At 44.6% G+C, this 24,982-nt stretch overlaps 1 protein-coding gene across 1 annotated transcript in view; it reads left to right on the plus strand.

Moving 5' to 3' along the window:
* LOC106568667 (laminin subunit gamma-3) overlaps positions 1-24,982 on the plus strand; it is a 203,205-nt gene that overhangs the window by 148,116 nt on the left and 30,107 nt on the right. Inside the window, exons 13-17 of the mRNA XM_014139189.2 lie at positions 13,300-13,488; positions 14,062-14,307; positions 19,138-19,291; positions 20,205-20,347; positions 21,395-21,573. Of these exons, the coding sequence (XP_013994664.2) occupies positions 13,300-13,488; positions 14,062-14,307; positions 19,138-19,291; positions 20,205-20,347; positions 21,395-21,573 (911 nt within the window). The remainder of the gene's footprint in view (positions 1-13,299; positions 13,489-14,061; positions 14,308-19,137; positions 19,292-20,204; positions 20,348-21,394; positions 21,574-24,982) is intronic.

Genomic DNA, 24,982 nt, shown 5'->3' on the forward strand with positions numbered 1-24,982 from the left:
CTGGATAAAAAACGTACCCGATTTAATCTGGTTACTACTCCTGCCCAGTAACTAGAATATGCATATAATTATTGGCTTTGGATAGAAAACACCCTAAAGTTTCTAAAACTGTTTGAATGGTGTCTGTGAGTATAACAGAACTCATATGGCAGGCAAAATCCTGAGAAGATTTCATGCAGGAAGTGGCCTGTCTGACAAGGTGTCGTTCTTCTTGCCTCTGTTTATTGAAGACTGAGGATCTCTGCTATAACGTGACACTTCCTACGGCTCCCACAGGCTCTCAGAAGGCGGCAAAAAGCTGAATTGTGGCTTTGCAGGCTCTGGCTGAAAAAAAGTAGCGCGTTTGGGTAGTGGCTGGTTACAGTACTGTGAGACTCAGGCGCGTGCCCGCGTCGACCGAATGCTTTGTTTTCTTTCCTCTGTTTACCTAAACGCAGATTCCCGGTCGGAATATTATCGCTTTTTTACGAGAAAAATGGCATAAAAATGGATTTTAAACAGCGGTTGACATGCTTCGAAGTACGGTAATGGAATATTTAGAATTTTTTTGTCACGAATTGCGCCATGCTCGTGACCCTTATTTACACTTCGGATAGTGTCTTGAACGCATGAACAAAACGCCGCTATTTGAACGTCAGAACTAGCATACCCCCCGCAAACCTCCGGTGAATTTACTAAATTACTCACGATAAACGTTCACAAAAAACATAACAATTATTTTAAGAATTATAGATACAGAACTCCTTTGTGCAATCGAGGTGTCCGATTTTAAAATAGCTTTTCAGTGAAAGCACATTTTGCAATATTCTGAGTAGATAGCCCAGCCATCACGGCTAGCCATTTAGACACCCACCAAGTTTAGCCCTGACCAAACTCTGATTTACTATTACAAAAGTTTGATTACCTTTGATGTTCTTCGTCAGAATGCACTCCCAGGACTGCTACTTCAATAACAAATGTTGGTTTGGTCCAAAATAATCCATCGTTATATCCAAATAGCGGCGTTTTGTTCGTGCGTTCAAGACACTATCCGAAGTGTAAATAAGGGTCACGAGCATGGCGCAATTCGTGACCAAAAAATTCTAAATATTCCATTACCGTACTTCGAAGCATGTCAACCGCTGTTTAAAATCTATTTTTATGCCATTTTTCTCGTAAAAAAAGCGATAATATTCCGACCGGGAATCTGCGTTTAGGTAAACAGAGGAAAGAAAACAAAGCATTCGGTCGACGTGGGCACGCGCCTGAGTCTCACAGTACTGTAACCAGCCACTACCCAAACGCGCTACTTTTTTTCAGCCAGAGCCTGCAAAGCCACGATTCAGCTTTTTGCCGCCTTCTGAGAGCCCATGTGAGCAGTAGGAAGTGTCACGTAACAGCAGAGATCCTTTGTAATGGATAGAGATAATCAAGAAGGGGAAGAAATTGTCAGACAGGCCACTTCCTGCATGGAATCTTCTCAGGTTTTGGCCTGCCATATGAGTTCTGTTATACTCACAGACACCATTCAAACAGTTTTAGAAACTTTAGGGTGTTTTCTATCCAAAGCTAATAATTATATGCATATTCTAGTTACTGGGCAGGAGTAGTAACCAGATTAAATCGGGTACGTTTTTTATCCAGCCGTGTCAATACTGCCCCCTAGCCCTAACAGGTTAATGCAACCGCTGTGTCAGATTTCAAAATAGCTTTACGGCCAAAGCACATTTTTCAATATTCTGAGTACAGAGCTCAGCCATCAAAGCAAGCTATACAGTTACCCACCAAGTTCTGGAGTCAACAAAACTCAGAAATAGTATTATAAATCTTCACTTACCTTTGCTGATCTTCGTCGGAATGCACTCCCAGGACTCCCACTTCCACAAGAAATGTTCGTTTTGTTCGATAAAGTCCATCATTTATGTCCAAATACCTCCGTTTTGTTCGCGCGTTCAGATCACTATTCCAAAGACATAATGTGCGAGCGCAAAACCCGAGACAAAAATTCAAAAAGTTCCATTACCGTTCGTAGAAACATGTCAATCGATGTTTACAATCAATCCTTAAGGTCTTTTTAACATAAATCTTCGATAATATTCCAACCGGACAATAGCGTATTCATTACAGAGGAAAAAGAAGGAACGGAGCGCCTGCGTGACCGCGCAGTAAACAACTCATAGGTCTCAGGCTTGAGTCAGCTCTTATTCTCTCCCCATTCACAGTAGAAGCATGAAACAAGTTTCTAAAGACTGTTGACATCTAGTGGAAGCCTTAGGAAGTGCAAAATGACCCCACAGCCACTGTAGTTTGGATAGGCAATCACTTGAAAAACTCCAAACCACTTCCTGGTTGGATTTTCTTCTCAGGTTTTTGCCTGCCATATGAGTTCTGTTATACTCACAGACACCATTCAAACAGTTTTAGAAACTTCAGAGTGTTTTCTATCCAAATCTACTAATAATATGCATATCCTACCTTCTGGGCCCGAGTAGCAGGCAGTTTAATTTGGGCACGTTATTCATCTGAATTTCCGAATACTGCCCCCTGTCACCAAGAAGCTAACTTCTTCAGGATTGGTGGGTCCCCTGTGGGATGGTTGAGCTAACGTACGCTAATGCGATTCGCATGAGGTTGTAAGTAACAAGAACATTTCCCAGGACATAGACATACTGTATCTGATATTGGCAGAAAACTTAAAGGACATCGCCCTCAAACGCAGCCCCAACACTTAACACAGGAGCAACAGATCAATAGACATCCCCACCCAGACCAGCAAGACACTCTCCCAGACCTGCGGGACCCTCCCTGGATCTACACATAGAGGACCCATGCCAAGAGGACCTAGATCCAGACCACAGCACCACCAGCCACATCCACACCACCACCTCAACCAATCAACACCACCAAATCAACCATACCCACACCCCATTTAGACCCCCTCAGATCAGACCAAGGCCTGACCTTGAGCAGGCAAACAGGCCCAACCCCCACTCTTACACTATGCCAAGCCAATGGCATGTACCAGATGCTCAGCAGGCTCTGCTCACACTTACTGGCCTGAGGCCAAACCACACGACCAACAACGTTGGGCACTTTATGGAACACAAAGCCTTCAATATCTCATCCTGGAATATCCAGGGCCTGAGGTCATCTGCCTTAGGCCTAAAGAGCAGGACCCTGGACGTCACCAAAGAAAACGTAAATGCAGACATTGTCATTCTACAAGAAACATGGTATAGAGGAGACGGAACCACTGGTTGCCCTCTAGGTTACAGAGAGCTGGTAGTGCTATCCACTAAACAATTTCTTTACATTTTATTTCACCTTTATTTAACCAGGTAGGCTAGTTGAGAACAAGTTCTCATTTACAACTACGACCTGGTCAAGATAAAGCAAAGCAGTGCAGCACAAACAACAATGCAGAGTTACACATGGAATAAACAAACATACAGTCAATAATACAGTAGAAAAAGTCTATATAAAGTGTGTGCAAATGAGGTAGGATACTGGAGGTAAGGCAATAAATAGGCCATAGTGGCGAAATAATTACAATATAGCAATTAAACACCGGAGTGATAGATGTGCAGAAAATGAGTGTACAAGTAGAGATACTGGGGTGCAAAGGAGCAAAAATAAATAAAAGAGATAACAGTATGGGGACGAGGTAGTTGGATGGGCTATTTACAGATAGGCTATGTACAGGTGCAATGATCTGTGAGCTGCTCTGACAGCTGGTGCTTAAAGATAGTGAGGGAGATATGAGTCTCCAGCTTCAGCGATTTTTGTAGTTCGTTCCAGTCATTGGCAGCAGAGAACTGGTTGGAAAGGCGGCCAAATTAGGAATTGGCTTTGGGGGTGACCAGTGAAATATACCCGCTGGAGTGTGTGCTACGGGTGGGTGCTGCTATGGTGACCAGTGAGCTGAGATAAGGCAGGGCTTTACCTAGCAAAGACTTATAGATGACCTGGAGCCAGTGGGTTTGGCGACGAATATGAAGCTAGGGCCAGCCAATGAGAGCATACAGGTTGCAGAGGTGGGTGGTATATGGGGCTTTGGTGACAGAACAGATGGCACTGTGATAGACTGCATCCAATTTGCTGAGTAGAGTGTTGGAGGCTATTTTGTAAATTACATCGCCGAAGTCAAGGATCGATAGGATAGTCAGTTGTACGAGGGTATGCTTGGCAGCATGAGTGAAGGATGCTTTGTTGCGAAATAGGAAGATGATTCTAGATTTAATTTTGGATTGGAGATGCTTAATGTGAGTCTGGAAGGAGAGTTTACAGTCTAACCAGACACCTAGGCATTTGTAGTTGTCCACATATTCTAAGTCAGAACCATCCAGAGTAGTGATGCTGAGCCGGCGGGCAGGTGTGGGCAGCGATCGGTTGAAGAGCATGCATTTAGTTTTACTTGCATTTAAGAGCAGTTGGAGGCCACAGAAGGAAAGTTGTATGGCATTGAAGCTCGTCTGGAGGTTAGTTAGCTACATGTGCTTTGGGGAAAGTAGAAGAAGCTTTTTCAAACACTCCCTTGAGTGCCGTGGCCACCCTTTCCTGCTGTGCTCTTAGGTTGTTTGTGACCCTAGTTGGTCCTCAAACAGAAGGTCTAGGGCGCGCTGGATGTTCGAACACCAGAGTTTAGACACTCTGTGTTTGGGAAAAGTATATTTTCTTGTATATATTTCCCATTTGAGTCCATAAGGAGTACATTCTGTGTCTTGTGTATATCCTCAGTGGTTGTGTTGGGGGGGGGGGGGGTGTGGTCCCGTGTGGTCCCGTGTGGCTCAGTTGGTAGAGCATGGTGTTTGCAACACCAGGGTTGTGGGTTCAATTCCCACGGGGGACCAGTATGGAGAAAAAAAATAGAAAAAAAAAAATGTATGAAATGTATGCATTCACTACTGTAGGTCGCTCTGGATAAGAGTGTCTGCTAAATTATGTAAAATGTAAATGGGTGTGTCAGGAGGCCTATCAGGGTGACTGACAGGGGGTGGGATTCCCAGGGCTTGGTGTTCTTCATTTGTCTGTCCTACTCTGTTGTCAACACTATGGTCAGGGTCTGCGGTGCACTGTTCTGCTGGTGTGTCAAGACCAACTCTCTCCTGACTGTTTTTGGTGCTGACTGGAGTGTGTTTACCTCTTGTTCCAGCTCCACCTGCCTTACCTCCAGTTGGGTGAATGTATCCTTCATTTCAATGAGGGAGTAGTACTCTGTGCTGGGAGGTTGACTTTCCCGCTTGGGGTTGCTCGTCTGTGGGGTTGTTTAATGAAGAGGTCTGGTTTGACATGCTCGGGATGGGGGTATCTTTCTCAAGAGAGCACTTATTCTGCTGAGCTATCTCTTTGATAATGTGAAAGTCCAGCTGAAACTGTTTGGGGTTTCCCTGTACTATTACTGTTCCAGATTTGTACACGTTCACATTTGCTGAGTCAGAGTCCTCGTTGTCTAGTATCCTGAGTTTCCACCCATCGGTAACACCCCGATGGGTGGAATATAGCACTGTGTGTTAATATAGCACTGTGCCATGCCAGGGGATGGTCTGCGTGGAAGATTAAGTTGCTTATGTTCCCATTTTTATAACAGTCAGCAAAAAGTGTTTCTTGATTTTCCAAAGGAGCTTCATTTTGTACTCTTTCATGCCTTATCATTTTTTACATACAAGAGTGTACTGTATTTTAATTACCTTTGAACAGCGTTTCAGGTTTCTGTTTGTTTGCCAGAGCATTTGCTGTATAGCTTGGGAATAATAATCATTGGCAGTAGGAAGCCTTCCATGTAATTCCGTCTTGGTTATGTTGTGGAGAGTAGCACCCTGTATATGTCCCTGCCAAAAAATCCAAGTTTATCTAACTCTAAATCTATCTTTTTTTAAAAACATGCTAAAAAATAAGTGAGATCATCTGCTCATGACCTCCCTTAGCCCCCTCTTCTCCTCTCTCTATCCCCTCCCTGATCACCCTCCCCTCTTCTGTCTATTCCCCCAGCCCCCTCCCCTCTTCTCTCTATCCCCTCCCCTAGCCCCCTCTCCTCCTCTCTCTGTCCCCTTCCTTAGCCCCCTCTCCTCTTCTCTCTATCCCATCCCCTAGCCCCCTCTCCTCCTCTCTCTATCCCCTCCCCTAGCCCCCTCTCCTCCTCTATACTGTTTATCCCTTCTATACTAGGCTAGCAGCTCATCTGGGTTAGATTTTAAGAGCGCTACAGCGACATAAGCATCAAACAGCCCTGGAGCAGATGGAAGCAGGCAGCCCGTCTTTACACCGAGACCTCTCACTCCAACTGGGGCCTGATTCTATCATCCAGTCACTGATACTGGGTGCTGGCATGCATTAACCAACAGATTCCTCTTCCCGTCATCCTTCCAAAAGCCTCTTAGTATTCCAGAGAGCTACGGACACAATCAAACCCAACTAAGACCTAACCGATCGCTCTTGAAAAATAAAGAAATGTTTGTTTGATAAGTTCATGTTGAAATCATGAAATTAATAATATCTGTTTGAAACAACAGGTCAAGTTTGCATGTTGTAATTGTGCTGTAGAAATTTTTTTTAAAAATGGGAGCAGCTGCTTGCCTGGCACTGCTTGAATAAACCGGCTGCTGGAAACGAGATAATGGGTTCAGATATGGAGCCAGTTTCTGTTAGTCCATCCAAGCCTTACGTTCCCTGGCTCTCTGACTACTAGACTAGTGTGTATGTGTGTGTGTGTGTATGCCTGCATGTGCGTGAGTGTGTGCTGCATTTATATTCATCCCTATTTCCTACTGCACCAAACCCCCCTCCAGACCTCCCAGGTCTTCCACAGAGGGGAGTCTTGGAAACAGAGTTTGGTTGGGTAAATAAATAGTGAGATTTAGAGGATGGCGTGAAGGACGGGGGGGGGGATCAGAGAGAGGAGGATAGAAGGCAGCCGTACTGTATGTATTTGAACAGGATGCTGCTATAATCTCATAAACAACATTACACCCCAAAACCTTCCTTTCTTTTCATTTCATCACTGCTTTTCACCTAGATCACAACCTCCATCAAACTCAACATTCTCTTTGATTGAAATATACAATGTTCTGTTCCTAGCATTTAGAAGACTTCATAAAAGCAAAGTACAATTGTATTGTACTACTGTAAACTGAGTACAGAACAGTGCCATTTCAATTGAATATGCCTCTTGCTGTCTCCTAATGTACACTCAGGCATTTGTCTTTTGCCTTTAGCTAAGACGGGGAAATGTACTTGGTCTACTTACGCATTTCCAAAAGTGTTTTCTGTGAGTGGCTTTCTCAATGGAGTGCAATTAGGCTTTATGTGTAGAGAGCACTGCATGTAGATAGATAGGCACTGTTAGACGGGTGAGGCAGAGGTAGGGATTCAGGTTGGCTGTGGAGAGAGATGGAGGGAAGGGAGGATGGGGGAGCAAGGGAGGTGAGCAGAGAGGCACTGAAGGAAAGAAGCAAGGATGCGGGAAGGAGCCAGGATGGTAGTGAGGGAGGGAGGGAAGGAGAGAGGGTGGGAGGGACAGAGAGAGAGAGAGAGGGACAGAGAGGGTAAAAAGAGAATGTGAGATAGAGACAGAGAGAGAAAGAGAGAGAGGGAGGGAGGGAGAAGGGGAGGCTCCACTCCTGAGAAGTCTGCAGCTGTTGCGGGAAGGAGCAAGAATGAGGAGTGAGGGAGGATCAGGTAGGGAGAGAGAGAGAAAGACAGAGAGAAAGACAGAGAGAGCGTTAGAGAGCGAGAGAGTTAGAGAGAGAGGGAGAGAGAGAGAGATTTGAGAGAGACAGAGAGAGAAAGAGGAAGAGAGAGGGAGGGAGGGAGAAGGGGAGGCAGGGATGAGGGCAGCAAAGGAGATGAGAAGGTCTGCAGTGTGTTTGTGATGAATGGGCTCCACTCCTGAGAAGTCTGCAACTGTTTGTCTCACATACAGAAACATGGTACACTGCTGGAGAGTGGAGGAGGGGAGGTGAGGGGAGGGGAAGGGGAGAATAGAGAAGGAGAGGGGGGAGAGGATGTGGACAGGATAGGAAAGCAGGAGAGAGAGGGAGAGGAGAGGAGAGGAGAGGAGAGGAGAGGAGAGGAGAGGAGAGGAGAGGAGAGGAGAGGAGAGGAGAGGAGAGGAGAGGAGAGGAGAGGAGAGGAGAGGAGAGGAGAGGAGAGGAGAGTACATAGCAGTGCAGAGTACAGCAGAGTAGAGCTGGTTGGGGTAGAGTATAGCTGGGTAGATCATAGTTGAGCTGGGTAGATTAGAGTAGAGCTGGGTAAATCAGAGTAGAGCTGGGTAGAGTAAAATATAGCTGGGTAGATGAAAGAAGAGCTGGGTAGAGCAGACTAGAGCTGGGTAGAGCAGACTAGAGCTGGGTAGAGCAGACTAGAGCTGGGTAGAGCAGAGTAGAGCTGGGTAGAGCAGAGTAGAGCTGGGTAGATCAGAGTAGAGCTGGGATGAGCAGTGTAGAGCTGGGTAGATCAGAGTAGAGCTGGGTAGAGCAGAGTGGAGCTGGGTAGATTAGAGTATAGCTGGGTAGATCAGAGTAGAGCTGGGTAGAGCTGGGTAGATCAGAGTAGAGCTGGGTAGAGCTCAGTAGATCAGAGTAGAGCAGAGTAGAGCTGGGTAGAGCAGAGTAGAGCTGGGTATATCATAGAAGAGCTGGGTATATCAGAGCAGAGCTGGGTAGATCAGAGTAGAGATGAGGAAATCAGAGTCGAGCTGGGTAGATCAGAGTAGAGCTGGTTAGAGTATAGCTGGGTAGATTATAGTGGCGCTGGTTAGATCAGAGTAGAGCTGGGTAGATCAGAGTAGAGCTGGGTAGATCAGAGTAGAGCTGGGTAAAGCTCGGTAGATCAGAGTAGAGCTGGGTATATCAGAGCAGAGCTGGATAGATCAGAGCAGAGCTGAGTAGATCACAGCAGAGCTGGGTAGCGCAGAGTAGAGCTGGGTAGCGCAGAGTAGAGCTGGGTAGAGCAGAGTAGAGCTGGGTAGATCAGAGTAGAGCTGGGTAGAACAGAGTGGAGCTGGGATGAGCAGTGTAGAGCTGGGTAGATCAGAGTAGAGCTGGGTAGAACAGAGCAGAGCTGGGATGAGCAGAGTAGAGCTGGGTAGATCAGAGTAGAGCTAGGTAGATCAGAGTAGAGCTGGGTAGAGTAGAGTGGAGCTGGGTAGATTAGAGTATAGCTGGGTAGATCAGAGTAGAGCTGGGTAGAGCAGAGTGGAGCTGGGATGAGTAGAGTAGAGCTGGGTAGATCAGAGTAGAGCTGGGTAGATGAGAGTAGAGCTGGGTAGAGTAGAGTGGAGCTGGGTAGATTAGAGTATAGCTGGGTAGATCAGAGTAGAGCTGGGTAGAGCTGTGTAGATCAGAGTAGAGCTGGGTAGAGCTCAGTAGATCAGAGTAGAGCAGAGTAGAGCTGGCTAGAGCAGAGTAGAGCTGGGTATATCAGAGCAGAGCTGGGTAGAACAGAGTAGAGCTGGGTAGAGCTCAGTAGATCAGAGTAGAGCAGAGTAGAGCTGGCTAGAGCAGAGTAGAGCTGGGTATATCAGAGTCGAGCTGGGAGGATCAGAGTAGAGCTGGTTAGAGTATAGCTGGGTAGATTATAGTGAAGCTGGTTAGATCAGAGTAGAGCTGAGTAGATCAGAGTAGAGCTGGGTAGATCAGAGTAGAGCTGGGTAGATCAGAGTAGAGCTGGGTAGATCAGAGTAGAGCTGGGTAGATCAGAGTAGAGCTGGGTAGATCAGAGTAGAGCCGGGTAGATCAGAGTAGAGCTGGGTAGATCAGAGTAGAGCTGGGTAGATCAGAGTAGAGCTGGGTAGATCAGAGTAGAGCTGGGTAGATCAGAGTAGAGCTGGGTAGATCAGAGCTGGGGTGAGCTAGGCTGTCTCTCCAGATTCCTATTTCAATTCAATAGTGGAGGGGAAGTTCATTGTAAATTAGCTCCAGTACATGCTGAACTTAGACTTTACATGAATGTAATGAAGCAATGATGTTGAAGATGAAGATGGTGATGGTGAGCATGAGGAGGAAGATTATGATTATGATGATGAATGACTTTGGCAATGGTGAGTATAATTTGATCTTAAAATATGCAGTAACAGCTGATGTAATTGGTAGAGCAGAACAGGTCCATTTACAGAAGAAGCAATGAACTAAAAACAACAGTAACACTAGTCCAGACCCATGCAGGAAGAGCCTCAGTAACTGAACTGTGCTCAGTCATCTTCACAGTCAGTACTGTCTGTCAGCACTTTGTGACCATTAAGTCTATTATGGCTCATTTGACATAGACACAGACGCACAATCAGTTCTTAGTGCGATTCAATAACCCTCAACTCTTTGTGTTATGATGAACAATCACTATATTTTATTAGCTAGCCTATTATATTGAATGACTGGCATTACATGCTTGGATGTCAAGCATTAGTATTAGCCACCTCAGTGAAGACCTAATATGCTATGGCCCAAACGACACCCTATTACCTATGTAGTGCACTACTTTTGACCAGAGCCCACTGATTGGTGGAGTAATTTAATGAGGTAAATGTAAAAACTATGTTGATTTCAGAGGTAAAAAAAGAACCAGAAAGGAACAGTATAAACCAGTACTTTATTATTATGCTAGTCAGAACTATGGATCAGAACAAAACAACAGTGCCACAAAAGTGGCAAAGTCGATATCCACATTTTATAAACACAGTTATTGTTATTTGTGGTCGGAAACATTATTTACAATTAATTATCTGACGGGGACGGTGTGCAATTTTTTTTACAGAACAAGGGAAGTGTTATGTCAAAATATGTTTCATGTTTGGGAGGGAGGTACATTTATTTTTATTGCACCTTGAGTTGGACCAGCACCCCCAGTAGATGTCAAACTGTCTCTAATTGCAACATTAGTGAAGTGAAGTTTGATGAATTGCAGGATGTTATTTTTTTAACTTATGTTAGGGTTTGCAGAGTGTTTATTCTTCCAACTGTGTTTCTCCAACGTAATGACCAAAGAGCATATTCAACAGTTAAGGGTCTGTGGCTAATATCCCAGCAAATAGTTTATTTTCTATATTTAAAGACAGAGAAAAAAACGATTTAACTGGTCAAAAGTGATTAATTCCATAAGAGGGGGGTTTCCATGGAAACCTGATGTTATTCTTAGGACTGTCAAACAATAAAAAAAAAATGTCATTGAGTTAATCGCAGGATTTGCTTTTATTTCACAAATTCAGAATTTGCTGAAATTGAGCTGTAATTTAAGATTCTGTAATCTAAGCGTTACTATAATATTGATGTCTTGATTTTGTCCAAAGTAACGGTAAGCAAAATCAAGGAAGTTGATAAAGCTACATGTGCTTTATCAAATTTAACCTCAATGTCTGCTTGTTTTGATATAACATTGTTGTTTTTAGTTGTATAGATATTTTTTAAATAAACCTTTATTTAACTAGGCAAGTCAGTTAAGAACAAATTCTTATTTACAATGACGGCCTACACCGGCCAAACCCGGACGACGCTGGGCCAATTGTGCACCGCCCTATGGGACTCCCAATCACGGCCAGTTGTGATACAGCCTGTATATTGGATGTTTTCAGTTTTTATTCAAACAATTTCAGACCATGCGATTAATTGTGATTACAAAAAGTTAACTAGATGTGAAGAGCTGGAGCTACATACAGCCCAAAAGTTATCTTCCCTGAGGCTTTAGAAGACATATGCATTTAACAGTTTGTTTTTGGGACATAATAAATATGATTATCTCGTTCACTTGGGGGAAATTAATTTACTTCTTGAAAGTCTTTCTGTCTGAAGCCAGCTCTTGTATTTCCCAAAGCAATTACAGTCAGGTTGAATTTAGACCAGTTCTTTCTGCTCGCTAGCTCTCTTTGCGGTGGAGGCCTGGGTTTCAGTATTGAGTGTTTCCTCTTATTCCTCTTCCATTCTGCTGTGGCTGTGTGAAGAGCTTTAGTACATGTATGGTGGCTGTTTAGAGACACAGCCACACGGCACACTCTACTGGTGGCTAAAGAAACTACACTCACTGTGGCTAGAGAAACTACACTCACTGTGGCTAGAGAAACTACACTCACTGTGGCTAGAGAAACTACACTCACCGGTGGCTAGAGAAACTACACTCAGTGGTGGCTAGAGAAACTACACTCACTGGTGGCTAGAGAAACTACACTCACTGGTGGCTAGAGAAACTACACTCACTGGTGGCTAGAGAAACTTCACTCACTGTGGCTAGAGAAACTACACTCACTGTGGCTAGAGAAACTACACTCTACTGGTGGCTGGAGAAACTACACTCTACTGGTGGCTGGAGAAACTACACTCACTGGTGGCTAGAGAAACTACACTCACTGATGGCTAGAGAAACTACACTCACTGTGGCTAGAGAAACTACACTCTACTGGTGGCTGGAGAAACTACACTCTACTGGTGGCTGGAGAAACTACACTCACTGGTGGCTAGAGAAACTACACTCACTGATGGCTAGAGAAACTACACTCACTGTGGCCTGGATCTGTCAGAGAAGAAAATTGTTACAGCATCCATCCTCCTTGGTGTGTGTGTGTGTGTGTGTGTGTGTGTGTGTGTGTGTGTGTGTGTGTGTGTGTGTGTGTGTGTGTGTGTGTGTGTGTGTGTGTGTGTGTGTGTGTGTGTGTGTGTCTGTCTGTCTGTCTGTCTGTCTGTCTGTCTGTCTGTCTGTCTGTCTGTCTGTCTGTCTGTCTGTCTGTCTGTCTGTCTGTCTGTCTGTCTGTCTGTCTGTCTGTCTGTCTGTCTGTCTGTCTGTTTGTGTGTGTTTGCGACTATGTGTGAGTGTGCCTGCTACTGAGAGCCGGTATGATGGTCCTGTAAGACACACTTTACATATCTATCTACGGGTGTGTGTGTGTTGTAAATGCCTCCTCTCATCTCTCTAGTCCAGGTGTGTGTGTTGTAAATGCCTCCTCTCCTCTCTCTAGTCCAGGTGTGTGTGTTGTAAATGCCTCCTCTCCAAGCTCTACTCCAGGTGTGTGTGTTGTAAATGCCTCCTCTCCTCTCTCTAGTCCAGGTGTGTGTGTTGTAAATGCCTCCTCTCCTCTCTCTAGTCCAGGTGTGTGTGTTGTAAATGCCTCCTCTCCTCTCTCTAGTCCAGGTGTGTGTGTTGTAAATGCCTCCTCTCCTCTCTCTACTCCAGGTGTGTGTGTTGTAAATGCCTCCTCTCCTCTCTCTACTCCAGGTGTGTGTGTTGTAAATGCCTCCTCTCCTCTCTCTACTCCAGGTGTGTGTGTTGTAAATTCCTCCTCTCCTCTCTCTAGTCCAGGTGTGTGTGTTGTAAATGCCTCCTCTCCTCTCTCTACTCCAGGTGTGTGTGTGTGTATCGACTTCACCACAGGACCAACCTGCGAGCGTTGTCTGGATGGTTACTATGGCAACGCGTTGATTGGCACGCCCAATGACTGCAGACCTTGCCCCTGCCCGGACCGTACCAGCTGTGCTCAAATGACGGAGACGGGGGAGGTGGTCTGTACCAACTGCCCTTCAGGACAGAGAGGTGAGCTGAGATCATATTACATGACTGGTAGATGTCGGATAATGGGAACAAACCATTCCATTTTCCCATGATGAGCAGACCTCACCAGGGTTAAACTGGGCTGCATCCCAAATTGCAACCTATTTCCTATATAGTGCGCTACTTTTGACCAGAGCTTGGGCTCTATTCTAAAGTAGTGCAATATGTAGGGAATAGGGTGCCTTTTAGGACACAGCCATTGAGTTCATTGCTTGCTCAGTGAAGCAGATTTCCACAAATTGGCTGACAGATTTTTAATAAAACCTGTATTGGTGTCCTCGCTGTCTTGATAAAATTAGTCATGATTCTATCATGTAGAGCACAGTGTTTGAATTAAAAATATTCCATATTCCTTTGTCAGGTTTGGGCCATTCATTCATTTCCAGAATTTCATTACCAGATATTGATTTAGGTTGAAATGAAAATGGCCCCCAAACCCTCTAGCCCAACATCATCCATAACTCACCTATCAAAAACCCTGTCACCTGTCACCCCCCGACACACACACAAACACACATATACACACGCACATACACACACACCTTCTCTCCACAGGCATCAGATGTGAGATGTGCGAGGACAGTTTCCACGGCGACCCCCTGGGCCAGTCAGGGCCAGTTCAACCGTGTGAGAAGTGTGACTGTAACGATAATGTGGACCCCAACGCGCTGGGCGTGTGTGATCACATGACGGGCCATTGCCTGAAGTGCCTGGGACACACCGAGGGAGACCATTGCCAACGCTGCCGACAAGGTTACTATGGGGACGCCCTGAACCGCACTGTGGCCCAAAAGTGCAAACGTGAGTATGGAAACTTGGGAAGGGTGTATATAGGGTTGGGTTAGAGTTACAGGTTTTTAATTAAGGGGAAATATACAATTTTACATCTTAAATGTAACTAAATGTAATGGAAAATGTAATCTACATAATCCCCAAAAGTAATTATTTATCATGAGAGGGCCATTAACAATAACTAGTAATGATCCAGACTGCAAGAATGGTTCAAATCTCACCTTTGGGGTAAAAAATAGTTATAAATTGCTGAGGTGTAGTCACTTTTGAGAAGACAAGCTCAAGTACACAGTACAAATATGATAAAAAATATGAAAATATAAAAAATGTTATATAATGTATTTCCTATTCAACAAAACTGTAAGAATAAGGCTTGAAATAACTTATATTTTTTAATAAATAAAGAATAATCAAACGACTAAGTATAAGATTTCACCTTCTTTATAACTGTAAAATACATATTTGTATATTTAGTGTCAGAGAAAATGTACATACAGTATTTTCTAAAGGTCTCTCTTGATCAAAACATCTGCCCCATCGCTGTGAACATCTCACAGAGCTCTAGTTTAGCTTCCTGAACTCGTTAGGAACACGCCCCATATTAATCTCGTCTGTCTATGACAAACCAAAAAAACATTTTTGGTTTCAAATCTATTAATTATTTTAGATTACTGGCTATAAATCGATCTCTGAATGTGCTACTGTGACGAAACCACTCTCCTGCTGCGTTATGATGTAAGGGTTCCAGTGGTTGTGATGTAGGGTTCAGCCAGGAGTTGATGGACAGTCGGAAGAGTGAATGAAATGGTAGGAGGGACATCCCTGCTTCGTACAGGCAGAAGAGACATATTCCTGTGTCTGTGAGAATCAGGGCTACCGCTCATTGCAAGCCACTTCGATCTACAGTGTCCACAGATCGTTTTCTAAGTAAAATGTTGGTTGGAACCGGTACCAGAACCACGCAGGTCCCCTAAACAGGGGACTTTACATCGAAGAGATCTTAAATGAAGAATGTATTGACACTGAATGTATTTGAATAGAAATATGGTGACATGTATCTGAATGTGTGAGTCTGTACATTTCAAAGTGTGTTAGTGCATGTGTTATATTGTGTGTTTGTGTATCTGTGTATTTGTCCATTATGTGTGGGTGTCAGTGTGCCTTCAAGAGCTCTTCTTGAGGGTTTTGAAAGTGCTTCCCTCTTACTGATATATCAACTGGATTTCAGCAATTCTCACAATTCCAAAGAGTCTAAAGATTCTTGATAGCAGATGGATGGAATGCTCAGGAAAATAATAATTAGGAAAAGAGTCCTTTTTTTGTACAATTTTGTACAAACAATAACAACCCTACATAAACAAACAAACACACACATTTCTACAAACATCAATGACATCACACCTGTTCAGACCCACATGTTCCCACCACAACCATACACATAATGTATATCTCACAACCACACTCCCCCTCATCCTTCATCCCTGGAACGTTCCAGTGCTTGTAGCACTCTATGCCATATGGTGTGAAATTGTACTGTTCTATTTTTCTCCGTAGCCCAGACCTTTCCAATATTTCAATAATAATATATTAGATTCATCCACTGTTGTAGTGATAGAGGACCATTTGATTTCTAGTTTTTAAGTAGACGTTTTTTCAAAATCATTGACGAGAAAAGTATGGTCACCTCACCCTCCTATTCCATGTCTTGAAATATGCAGATAGGCGGATTAAAAGTAAATTTACATCGTAAAACTTCTGACAGCCAGCTTTCTAACTCCGCCCATAACTTTTGGACTTTATAGCACTCCCAGAAGGCATGGATTATTGAGTCTTTCTTAGTTTTATACTTTACACATGACTCTGCCGTTGTGCTGTAGAACATGTGAATTTAGTCTCTTGTATAATACATTCTATACATTATTTTGTACTGGATTAAGCGTACATTTTTGTTAACGGTAATTTCATTACTTATGTTCCAACACTCCCTCGATCTTGTGCCTATAATCAGGTATTTAGAATTCTTGATTCCAAGAGTTTATATTTTTTTCTAAGAGATTATCAGTTGGATAGTCTTTCTGCATGGTTTTGTATATTTCACCTATCATATATGTATCCTTTTCTGAGTCAAAGAAGATTTCCTCAACATTGCTTTTATGTCCAAAAGATTTCAGGTCGAACAAAAGATTTCAGGTGCAGTAAAAGAGTCTTCCTTAGAGTTAGGTGGTTAAAAGTGCCATTAGGAACTCCACATGGACTGAAGTGGCGTTGGAGTGGTTGGAAAGTGGGAGAAGATTTAGTTTTACAGGTTCTCTCAGAGTGAATAGAAGTCATACACCTACAGATTCTTTATCTTAATTAATCTTTATAAGGTAATGGTGTCACTTAAAAGGAGCTCTGGGAAAGATGCAGAGAGCAGTCTGCCCTGATCAGTTGACCTTCCAACTACAGTATTTTGTTAGTAGAAAGAGTACATTTTCTTATCAGCAAGTTTTTCTCCTGATAAACATGAAGAGACTTGGAAGATTAGGTTACTGTAGGGTTATGAGAGCGAGATATAGAGAAAGAAAGAGAGAGGTACAGATTGAGATAGAAAGAAAGAAAGAAAGAAAGAAAGAAAGAAAGAAAGAAAGAAAGAAAGAAAGAAAGAAAGAAAGAAAGAAAGAAAGAAAGAAAGAAAGAAAGAAAAAGAGTGAGATAAATAGAGAGAAAGAGAAATAGAGACACAGAGGTACAGGGAGAAAGAGGAAGAGAAGGAACATACACAAATGTAGAGAGAGAGAGCGAGAGAGAGAGATGTTCTGAGATGTCTGTGTCCCCCAGTAGCCTATAGCAACAGATATGTTCTGAGATGTCTGTGTCCCCCAGTAGCTTATAGCAACAGAGATGTTTTGCGATGTCTGTGTCCCCCAGTAGCCTATAGCAACAGAAATGTTCTGAGATGTCTGTGTCCCCCAGTAGCTTATAGCAACAGAGATGTTTTGCGATGTCTGTGTCCCCCAGTAGCCTATAGCAACAGAGATGTTCTGAGATGTCTGTGTCCCCCAGCAGCCTATAACAACAGAGATGTTCCATCTACAACCCCAGGAACCAACACAGTCGTGAAGAGGGCACGACAACACGTCTTCCCCCTCATTAGAAGGGTGAATAGAGTCGGCATGGGCCCTCAGATCCTCAAAAAGTTCTACAGCTACACCATTAAGAGCATCTTGACTGGCTGCATCCCCGCTTGGTATGGCAACTGCTCGGCATCCGACCGCAAGGCGCTACAGAGGGTAGTGCATACGGCCCAGTACATCACTGGGGCCTAGCTCCCTCCCTGTCATCCAGGACCTCTATACCAGGCGGCGTCAGAGGAAGCCCCTAACAATTGTCAAAGAATCCAGTCAACCAAGTCACAGTCCGTTCTCTCTGCTCCTGCACGTCAAGTGGTACTGGAGGGCCAAGTCTGAGACCAAAAGGCTCCTGCACAGCTAATATCCCAAATCCATAAGACTGCTAACCAAATGGCTACCCGGAGTATCTACTTTCACCCCTGCCTACAGTATCTGTGGGGTGTCTGTGGGGCAGCCATATCATCCTGTGTGTGTGTGTGTGTGTGTGTGTGTGTGTGTGTGTGTGTGTGTGTGTGTGTGTGTGTGTGTGTGTGTGTGTGTGTGTGTGTGTGTGTGTGTGTGTGTGTGTGTGTGTGTGTGGAAGGAGACAGTAAGAGTCAGGGACCCTCTCCCTCTGTCATCTACTGTTTTCTGCATCCCAAATGGCACCCTATTCCATATATAGTGCACTACTTTTGACCTGGGCCCATAGAGCCTTTAGGCTGGCAGGTAGCTGTTAGAGTGTTGGGCCTGAAACTGAAAGGTCGCTGGTTTGAGTACCCGAGCTGACAAGATGAAACCTGTCGATTTGGCCTTTGAGCAAGGACCTTAACCCTAATTTCCTCCAGGGGTGCAGTGCTAACATGGCTGACCCTGTAAAACAACACATTTTACTGCACCTATCCAGTCCATGTGACAATAAAACATGTATTTTTTGTGCAGTGTGCCAGTTGGGACGCAACCTCTGTCTGCTTAGCTCAGTCATTCAAATAAAATCTAATTTTATTTGTCACATGCGCCGATTACAACAAGTGTATACTTTACCGTGAAATGCTTACTTACAAGCCCTTTCCCAATGATGCACTTAAAAAGTAAGAACATTTGCAAATGAATGCAAAGAAAATAGTAACACAATAAAATAACAATAATGAGGCTTTATACAGGCTATATACAAGGAGTACCGGAACCGAGTCAGTGTAGTTGGGGTGATTGATTGAGGCAATATGTTCATGTAGGTTTGGTTAGGTGATTGATTGATTGATTGATTGAAGTACAATGTACATGTACAGTAGATGGTCTCTTCTTTCTCTGCACTGTCCTAGATAACAAAAGCCAGGCACGCAGGGCAGACAGGACACGCCCTACAGAGAGATAGGGGTTTTTACTTTAACTCTGTCTAGACGATAGAGCGAAGGATAGAGCAAAGGAATAGAAGATTGAGTGAATGAATAGCAGATAGTGAATGGACAGAGGACAGGAAATATACAATTGCCACAACATTGATAGAAGAATAAGCTTCAGTGGTTGACTTCATTTGTGACACTGTGTTCAGTGTACTGTTTGGATGATGTATATGACATGTGTACCTTTTGCATACTTTGTTGGATTTGTGTTCTGTTTTGATAATGCTTTTGCCCGTTTAGGCTACTATACTTTTTGATACAGTATTTGATATGAGATTATGTGATTTACATGTGTTTTTTGTGTGTTTGACATGACGTTGACGTGTGGTTGTGTCTTCTCCCAGGCTGTGGCTGCAGTCCTGCAGGGACTTCTGGGTCGTTGGAGGACTGTGACCCCCAGACAGGAAGTTGTCTGTGCCTTATTCATGTGACCGGGCGAGACTGTGGTCAGTGTGAGGTGGGCTTCTTCAACCTGCAATCTGGAGTAGGCTGTGAGAGGTACAGGAAATCCTAAAGTGATTCTGGAATCTTCTATATGGTTCTATTGTCATGCATTCTGACTCTATAATTGGTTCTGATCATAGAAATAGAATAAGTCATTATTATTAATGATAAACTGGGTGGTTCGAGCCCTGAATGCTGATTGGCTGACAGCTGTGGTATAGCAAATCAAATCGAATCCAATTTTATTGGTCACATACACATGGTTAGCAGATGTTAATGCGAGTGTAGAGAAATGCTTGTGCTTCTAGTTCTGACAGTGCAGTAATATCTAACAAATTCACAACGACTACCTTATACACACGACGTAAGGGGATGGAATCAGAATATGTACATATAAATATATGGATGCGCGATAGCAGTGCGGCATAGGCAAGATGCAATAGATGGTATAAAATACAGTATATACATATGAGATGAGTAATGTAGGATATGTAAACATTATTAAAGTGGCATTATTTAAAGTGACTAGTGATATCATTATTAAATACATTTATTAAAGTGGCCAGTGATTTTAGTCTGTATGTTGGCAGCAGCCTCTCTATGTTAGTGATGGCTGTTTAACAGTCTGATGGCCTTGAAATAGAAGCTGTTTTTCAGTCTCTTGGTCCCAGCTTTGATGCACGTATATATCAGACCGTATACCAGGGGTATGACAAAACATGTATTTTTACTGCTCTAATTAGGTTGGTAACCAGTTTATAATAGCAATAAGGTACCTCTGGGGTTGTGTCGTGTCTAAGAACAGACCTTAGCCGTGGTATATTGACCATATACAACACCCTCTTGGGCCTTATTGCTTAATTAGAATAGTAATTATTAGATATCTATGGTTCCATACTTAGAAATTCAGTGGTTCTGTTTCCTTTCATTAGTAAGTGTTATGTGAATCACTTTCAATGTTTCTTAGGTGCACCTGTAACCCCATTGGCTCATCTTCCATGGCTTGCCACCAAATCACAGGCCAGTGTGTGTGTCGGCTGGGAGTGGAGGGGCAGCTGTGCAGCACATGTCGTATGGGCTTCTTTGGTTTTTCCTCACGGGGCTGCAGAGGTAGCTACAGTAGCCTATACTGTGATTGGGGCTAGAAGTCCTTATGTGCAAACACTAAGACATATCAAAACGTGCTAAAACAAGTCATTCTGATAACAATAAGAAGTTAGAAATGTAACACGCACACATGCAATGTCTAATTCTTCAACAACAAATCTATTTGTCTATATGCCATTCATGCCCCCTTTCCCCTCTCTCCATCCCTGCCTCCCCCTCTCTCCATCCCTGCCTCCCCCTCTCTCCACCCCTGCCTCCCCCTGTCCCTCTCTCCACCCCTGCCTCCCCCTCTCTCCATCACTGCCTCCCCTTTCCCCTCTCTCCATCCCTGCCTCCCCCTCTCTCTACCCCTGCCTCCCCCTCTCTCCATCCCTGCCTCCCCTCTCTCCACCCCTGCCTCCCCCTCTCTCCACCCCTGCCTCCCCCTCTCTCCACCCCTGCCTCCCCTGTCCCTCTCTCCACCCCTGCCTCCCCCTCTCTCCATCACTGCCTCCCCTTTCCCCTCTCTCCATCCCTGCCTCCCCCTCTCTCCACCCCTGCCTCCCACTCTCTCCACCCCTGCCTCCCCCTCTCTCCACCCCTGCCTCCCCCTCTCTCCACCCCTGCCTCCCCCTCTCTCCACCCCTGCCTCCCCCTGTCCTTCTCTCCACCCCTGCCTCCCCCTCTCTCCATCACACCTCCCCTTTCCCCTCTCTCCATCCCTGCCTCCCACTCTCTCCACCCCTGCCTCCCCCTCTCTCCACCCCTGCCTCCCCCTCTCTCCACCCCTGCCTCCCCCTCTCTCCATCCCTGCCTCCCCCTCTCTCCACCCCTGTCTCCCCCTCTCTCCACCCCTGTCTCCCCCTGTTCCTCTCTCCACCCCTGCCTCCCCCTCTCTCCACCCCTGTCTCCCCCCTCTCTCCACCCCTGTCTCCCCCTGTTCCTCTCTCCATCCCTGCCTCCCCCTCTCTCCACCCTGTCTCCCCCTCTCTCCATCCCTGCCTCCCCTTGTCCCTCTCTCCACCCCTGTCTCCCCCTCTCTCCACCCCTGTCTCCCCCTGTTCCTCTCAGCCTGTAATTGCGACCCAATGGGTTCCAGCTCCATGCAGTGCCACACCAACGGCACCTGTCCCTGCCGCCAGGGCTTCGTGGGGTACAAGTGTGACCAATGTGAGCTCAACTACTTCCACAACAGAGCCACACACCAGTGTGAGGAGTGCCCTGTCTGCTATGGGCTAGTCAAGGAGCAGGTAAGAGTGTTGCTCCTGTCTGTCTTTCTCTCTCTCTCTCTCTCTCTCTCTCTGTCTGTCTGCTATACTCTTTTCGACCAGAAAGTATCAGATACATGTATAGTAAGAAAGAGGGGTTCTGTTTTGCTCGCTCGGATGCATTCTGTGGTGAGATAGTTACGGTGCACTGTTCGGATGCTGGAGTTATTTTGGATGAAAGTGCGAAGGTAACTTACTTTTTAACGTGATTTGTTTGACAATCCGATGAAAACATCATGACTGGTTGTGTTCATGCCACATTTAAAGTTAGTAAATTGTTACAGTTATGTTGCATGGGTAAATAGTCACAAACACTGAATTTCCAAATCATTAGTATTTATTAACCAAAATAAGTAGTAAGATAACGGCTGGGCTCAGCACATAATGTTTTGTTTTCACAAAACTAGGATAAGACACACAAGGCTATGAGCTATTAGAGGATGCTACTAAGATACGACATGAGGCTATAAGCTACTAGAGGGTGCTACTAAGATGAGACACGAGGCTATAAGCTACTAGAGGGTGCTACTAAGATGAGACACGAGGCTATAAGCTACTAGAGGGTGCTACTAAGATGAGACACGAGGCTATGAGCTACTAGAGGGTGCTACTAAGATGAGACACGAGGCTATAAGCTACTAGAGGGTGCTACTAAGATGAGACACGAGGCTATAAGCTACTAGAGGGTGCTACTAAGATGAGACACGAGGCTATAAGCTACTAGAGGGTGCTACTAAGATGAGACACGAGGCTATAAGCTACTAGAGGGTGCTACTAAGATGAGACACGAGGCTATAAGCTACTAGAGGGTGCTACTAAGATGAGACACGAGGCTATAAGCTACTAGAGGGTGCTACTAAGATGAGACACGAGGCTATAAGCTACTAGAGGGCGCTACTAAGATGAGAAACGAGGCTATAAGCTACTAGAGGGTGCTACTAAGATGAGACACATTAGGCTTTAAGCCATTAAGAGGCCATATCATCATACAGGAATATATCTCAATCAATACTGGAAATAGAATCTGTGAATCTGAATGCACGCTTTCAAGTCACCCCACCCTGTTCATCTGGCCGCCCCTCTCATCAAACCTGCCACTCAAGCCTAGAAGTCTTACTCCCTCCGAAATCACAAATTCTCTTTCTGGTCGTTTCTCCCACCGGTTGTTTCTCCCACACTAGCTGCAAGTGCTATCTGGGCCTCTCTGTGGCATGCAGGCTGAGTTTGTACAGGGAAATGCCTTTCTTGCTAATCCCAACTAAGCAGTAATCAATATCAATATAGTACTAAAAATAAAATACGATACAACAAACACGAGAAATAAAAATGTGCATTAACACGAGAAAGTAAAAGCTATATACACGGTCAGTTCCAATACCATATTTACAATTTGCAGGGATACTGAAGAGATAGAGGTAGATACAGTATGTATAGGGGTATGTTGACTAGCCATTTTAAAAATAAATAAAGGGTTAACTCAGATAGTCAGTGTAGCCATTTTGTTAGCTGTTTAGCAGTATTATGGGTTGGGGATAGAAGCTGTTCAGGAGCCTGTTGGTGTCAGAGCCTGATGCACCGGTACCGCTTGCCATGCGGAGCAGAGGGAACAGTATATGGCTTGGATGGCTGGAGTCTTTCATGATTTTCTGGGCCTTCCTTTCACACCACCTGATTTAGAGGTCCTGGATGGCAGGTAGCTCGGCACCAGTGATGTACTGGGCTGTCCGCAACACCCTCTGTAGCGTCATGCAATCGAGGGCGGTGCTGTTGCCATTTCTATTCTGAAACCAATTTAATCACTTCACAAACAAATAATTAAGATTTTTGAAAACAAACCAAGCTGTTCAAATCAAATTCAAATTGTATTTGTATTGGTCACATACACATATTTAGCAGATGTTATTGTGGGTGTAGCGAAATGCGTGTGTTCCAAGCTCCAACAGTACAGTAGTATCTAACAAATCACAACAATGCACATAAATCTAAAAGTAAAATAATGTAATTACGAAATATTTAAATATTAGAACGAGCAATGTCGGAGTGGCATTGACTAAAATACAGTAGAATAGAATACAGTATATACATATGAAATGAGTAAAGCAGTATTTAAACATTATTAAAGTGATTAGTGTTCCATTATTAAAGTGACCAGTGATTCCATGTCTATGTATACAGGGCAGCAGCCTCTAAGGTGCAGGGTTGAGTAACCAGGTGGTAGCCGGCTAGTGATGGCTATTTAACAGTCTGATGGCCTTGAGATAGAAGCTGTTTTTCAGTCTCTTTCCCAGCTTTGATGCACCTGTACTGACCTCGCCTTCTGGATGGTAGCGGGGTGAACAGGCAGTGGCTCAGGTGGTTGATGTCCTTGATGATCTTTTTGGCCTTCTCGTGACATCAGGTGCTGTAGATGTCCTGGAAGGCAGGTAGTTTGCCCCTGGTGATGTGTTGGGCAGACCGCACCACCCTCTGGAGAGCCCTGCTGTTGCAGGTGGTGCAGTTGCCGTTCCAGGCGGTAATATAGCCCGACAGGATGCTCTCAATTGTGCATCTGTAAAAGTTTGTGAGGGTCTTAGGGGCCAAGCCAAATTTCTTCTGTCACGTCCTGACCAGCAGATGGAGCTGTTGTAGTAGTTTTGGGGTCAGGACGTGGCAGTCTTGTGTGTGTGATTGTTCTGTGTTGGTCTTGTGACTCCTGATCAGGAACAGCTGGGGATCGTTGTTCCTGATTGGGAGTCATATATGTAGGAGTATGTTTGTCACTTGGTTTTGTGGGTAGTTGTTTTTGCACTGTGTTGGTGAGCCTGCAAAACTGTTTAGTGTTGTGGTTATCATTTATTGTTTTGTCAAGTGGATGCTTTACTCTTTTTTTGTTAATTAAAATATGAGTATCCACAACTCCGCTGCATTTTGGTCTTCCCTGCAACACAACGAAGGATTTTGTGACATCTTCAGCCTCCTGAGGTTGAAGAGGCGCTGTTGCGCCTTCTTCACCAAACTGTCTGTGTGGGTGGACCATTTCAGATTGTCAGTAATATGTACGCCAAGGAACTTGAAGCTTTTCACCTTCTCCACTGCAGTCCCGTAGATGTGGATATGGGCGTGCTCCCTCTGCTGTTCCCTGAAGTCCACGATCAGCTCCTTCATTTCGTTGACGTTGAGGGAGAGGTTATTTTCCTGGCACCACTCCTCCAGGGCCCTCACCTCCTCCCTGTAGGCTGATCCGTCATTGTTGGTAATCAAGCCTACTACATCATCCACAAATATAATTTATTCAGTCTGGATAGCTTTAAGCAGTATGTAGATGCAAGCCTTGTCTTTAAGATCCTGCATGGTCTTGCCCCTCCACCCCTATGCCGACATATCAAGCTCAAGGAAAGCACCTCCATGATAA

This window comes from Salmo salar, chromosome ssa01, assembly GCF_905237065.1.
Source record: "Salmo salar chromosome ssa01, Ssal_v3.1, whole genome shotgun sequence".
In the NCBI taxonomy this organism is placed as follows: Eukaryota; Metazoa; Chordata; class Actinopteri; order Salmoniformes; family Salmonidae; genus Salmo; species Salmo salar.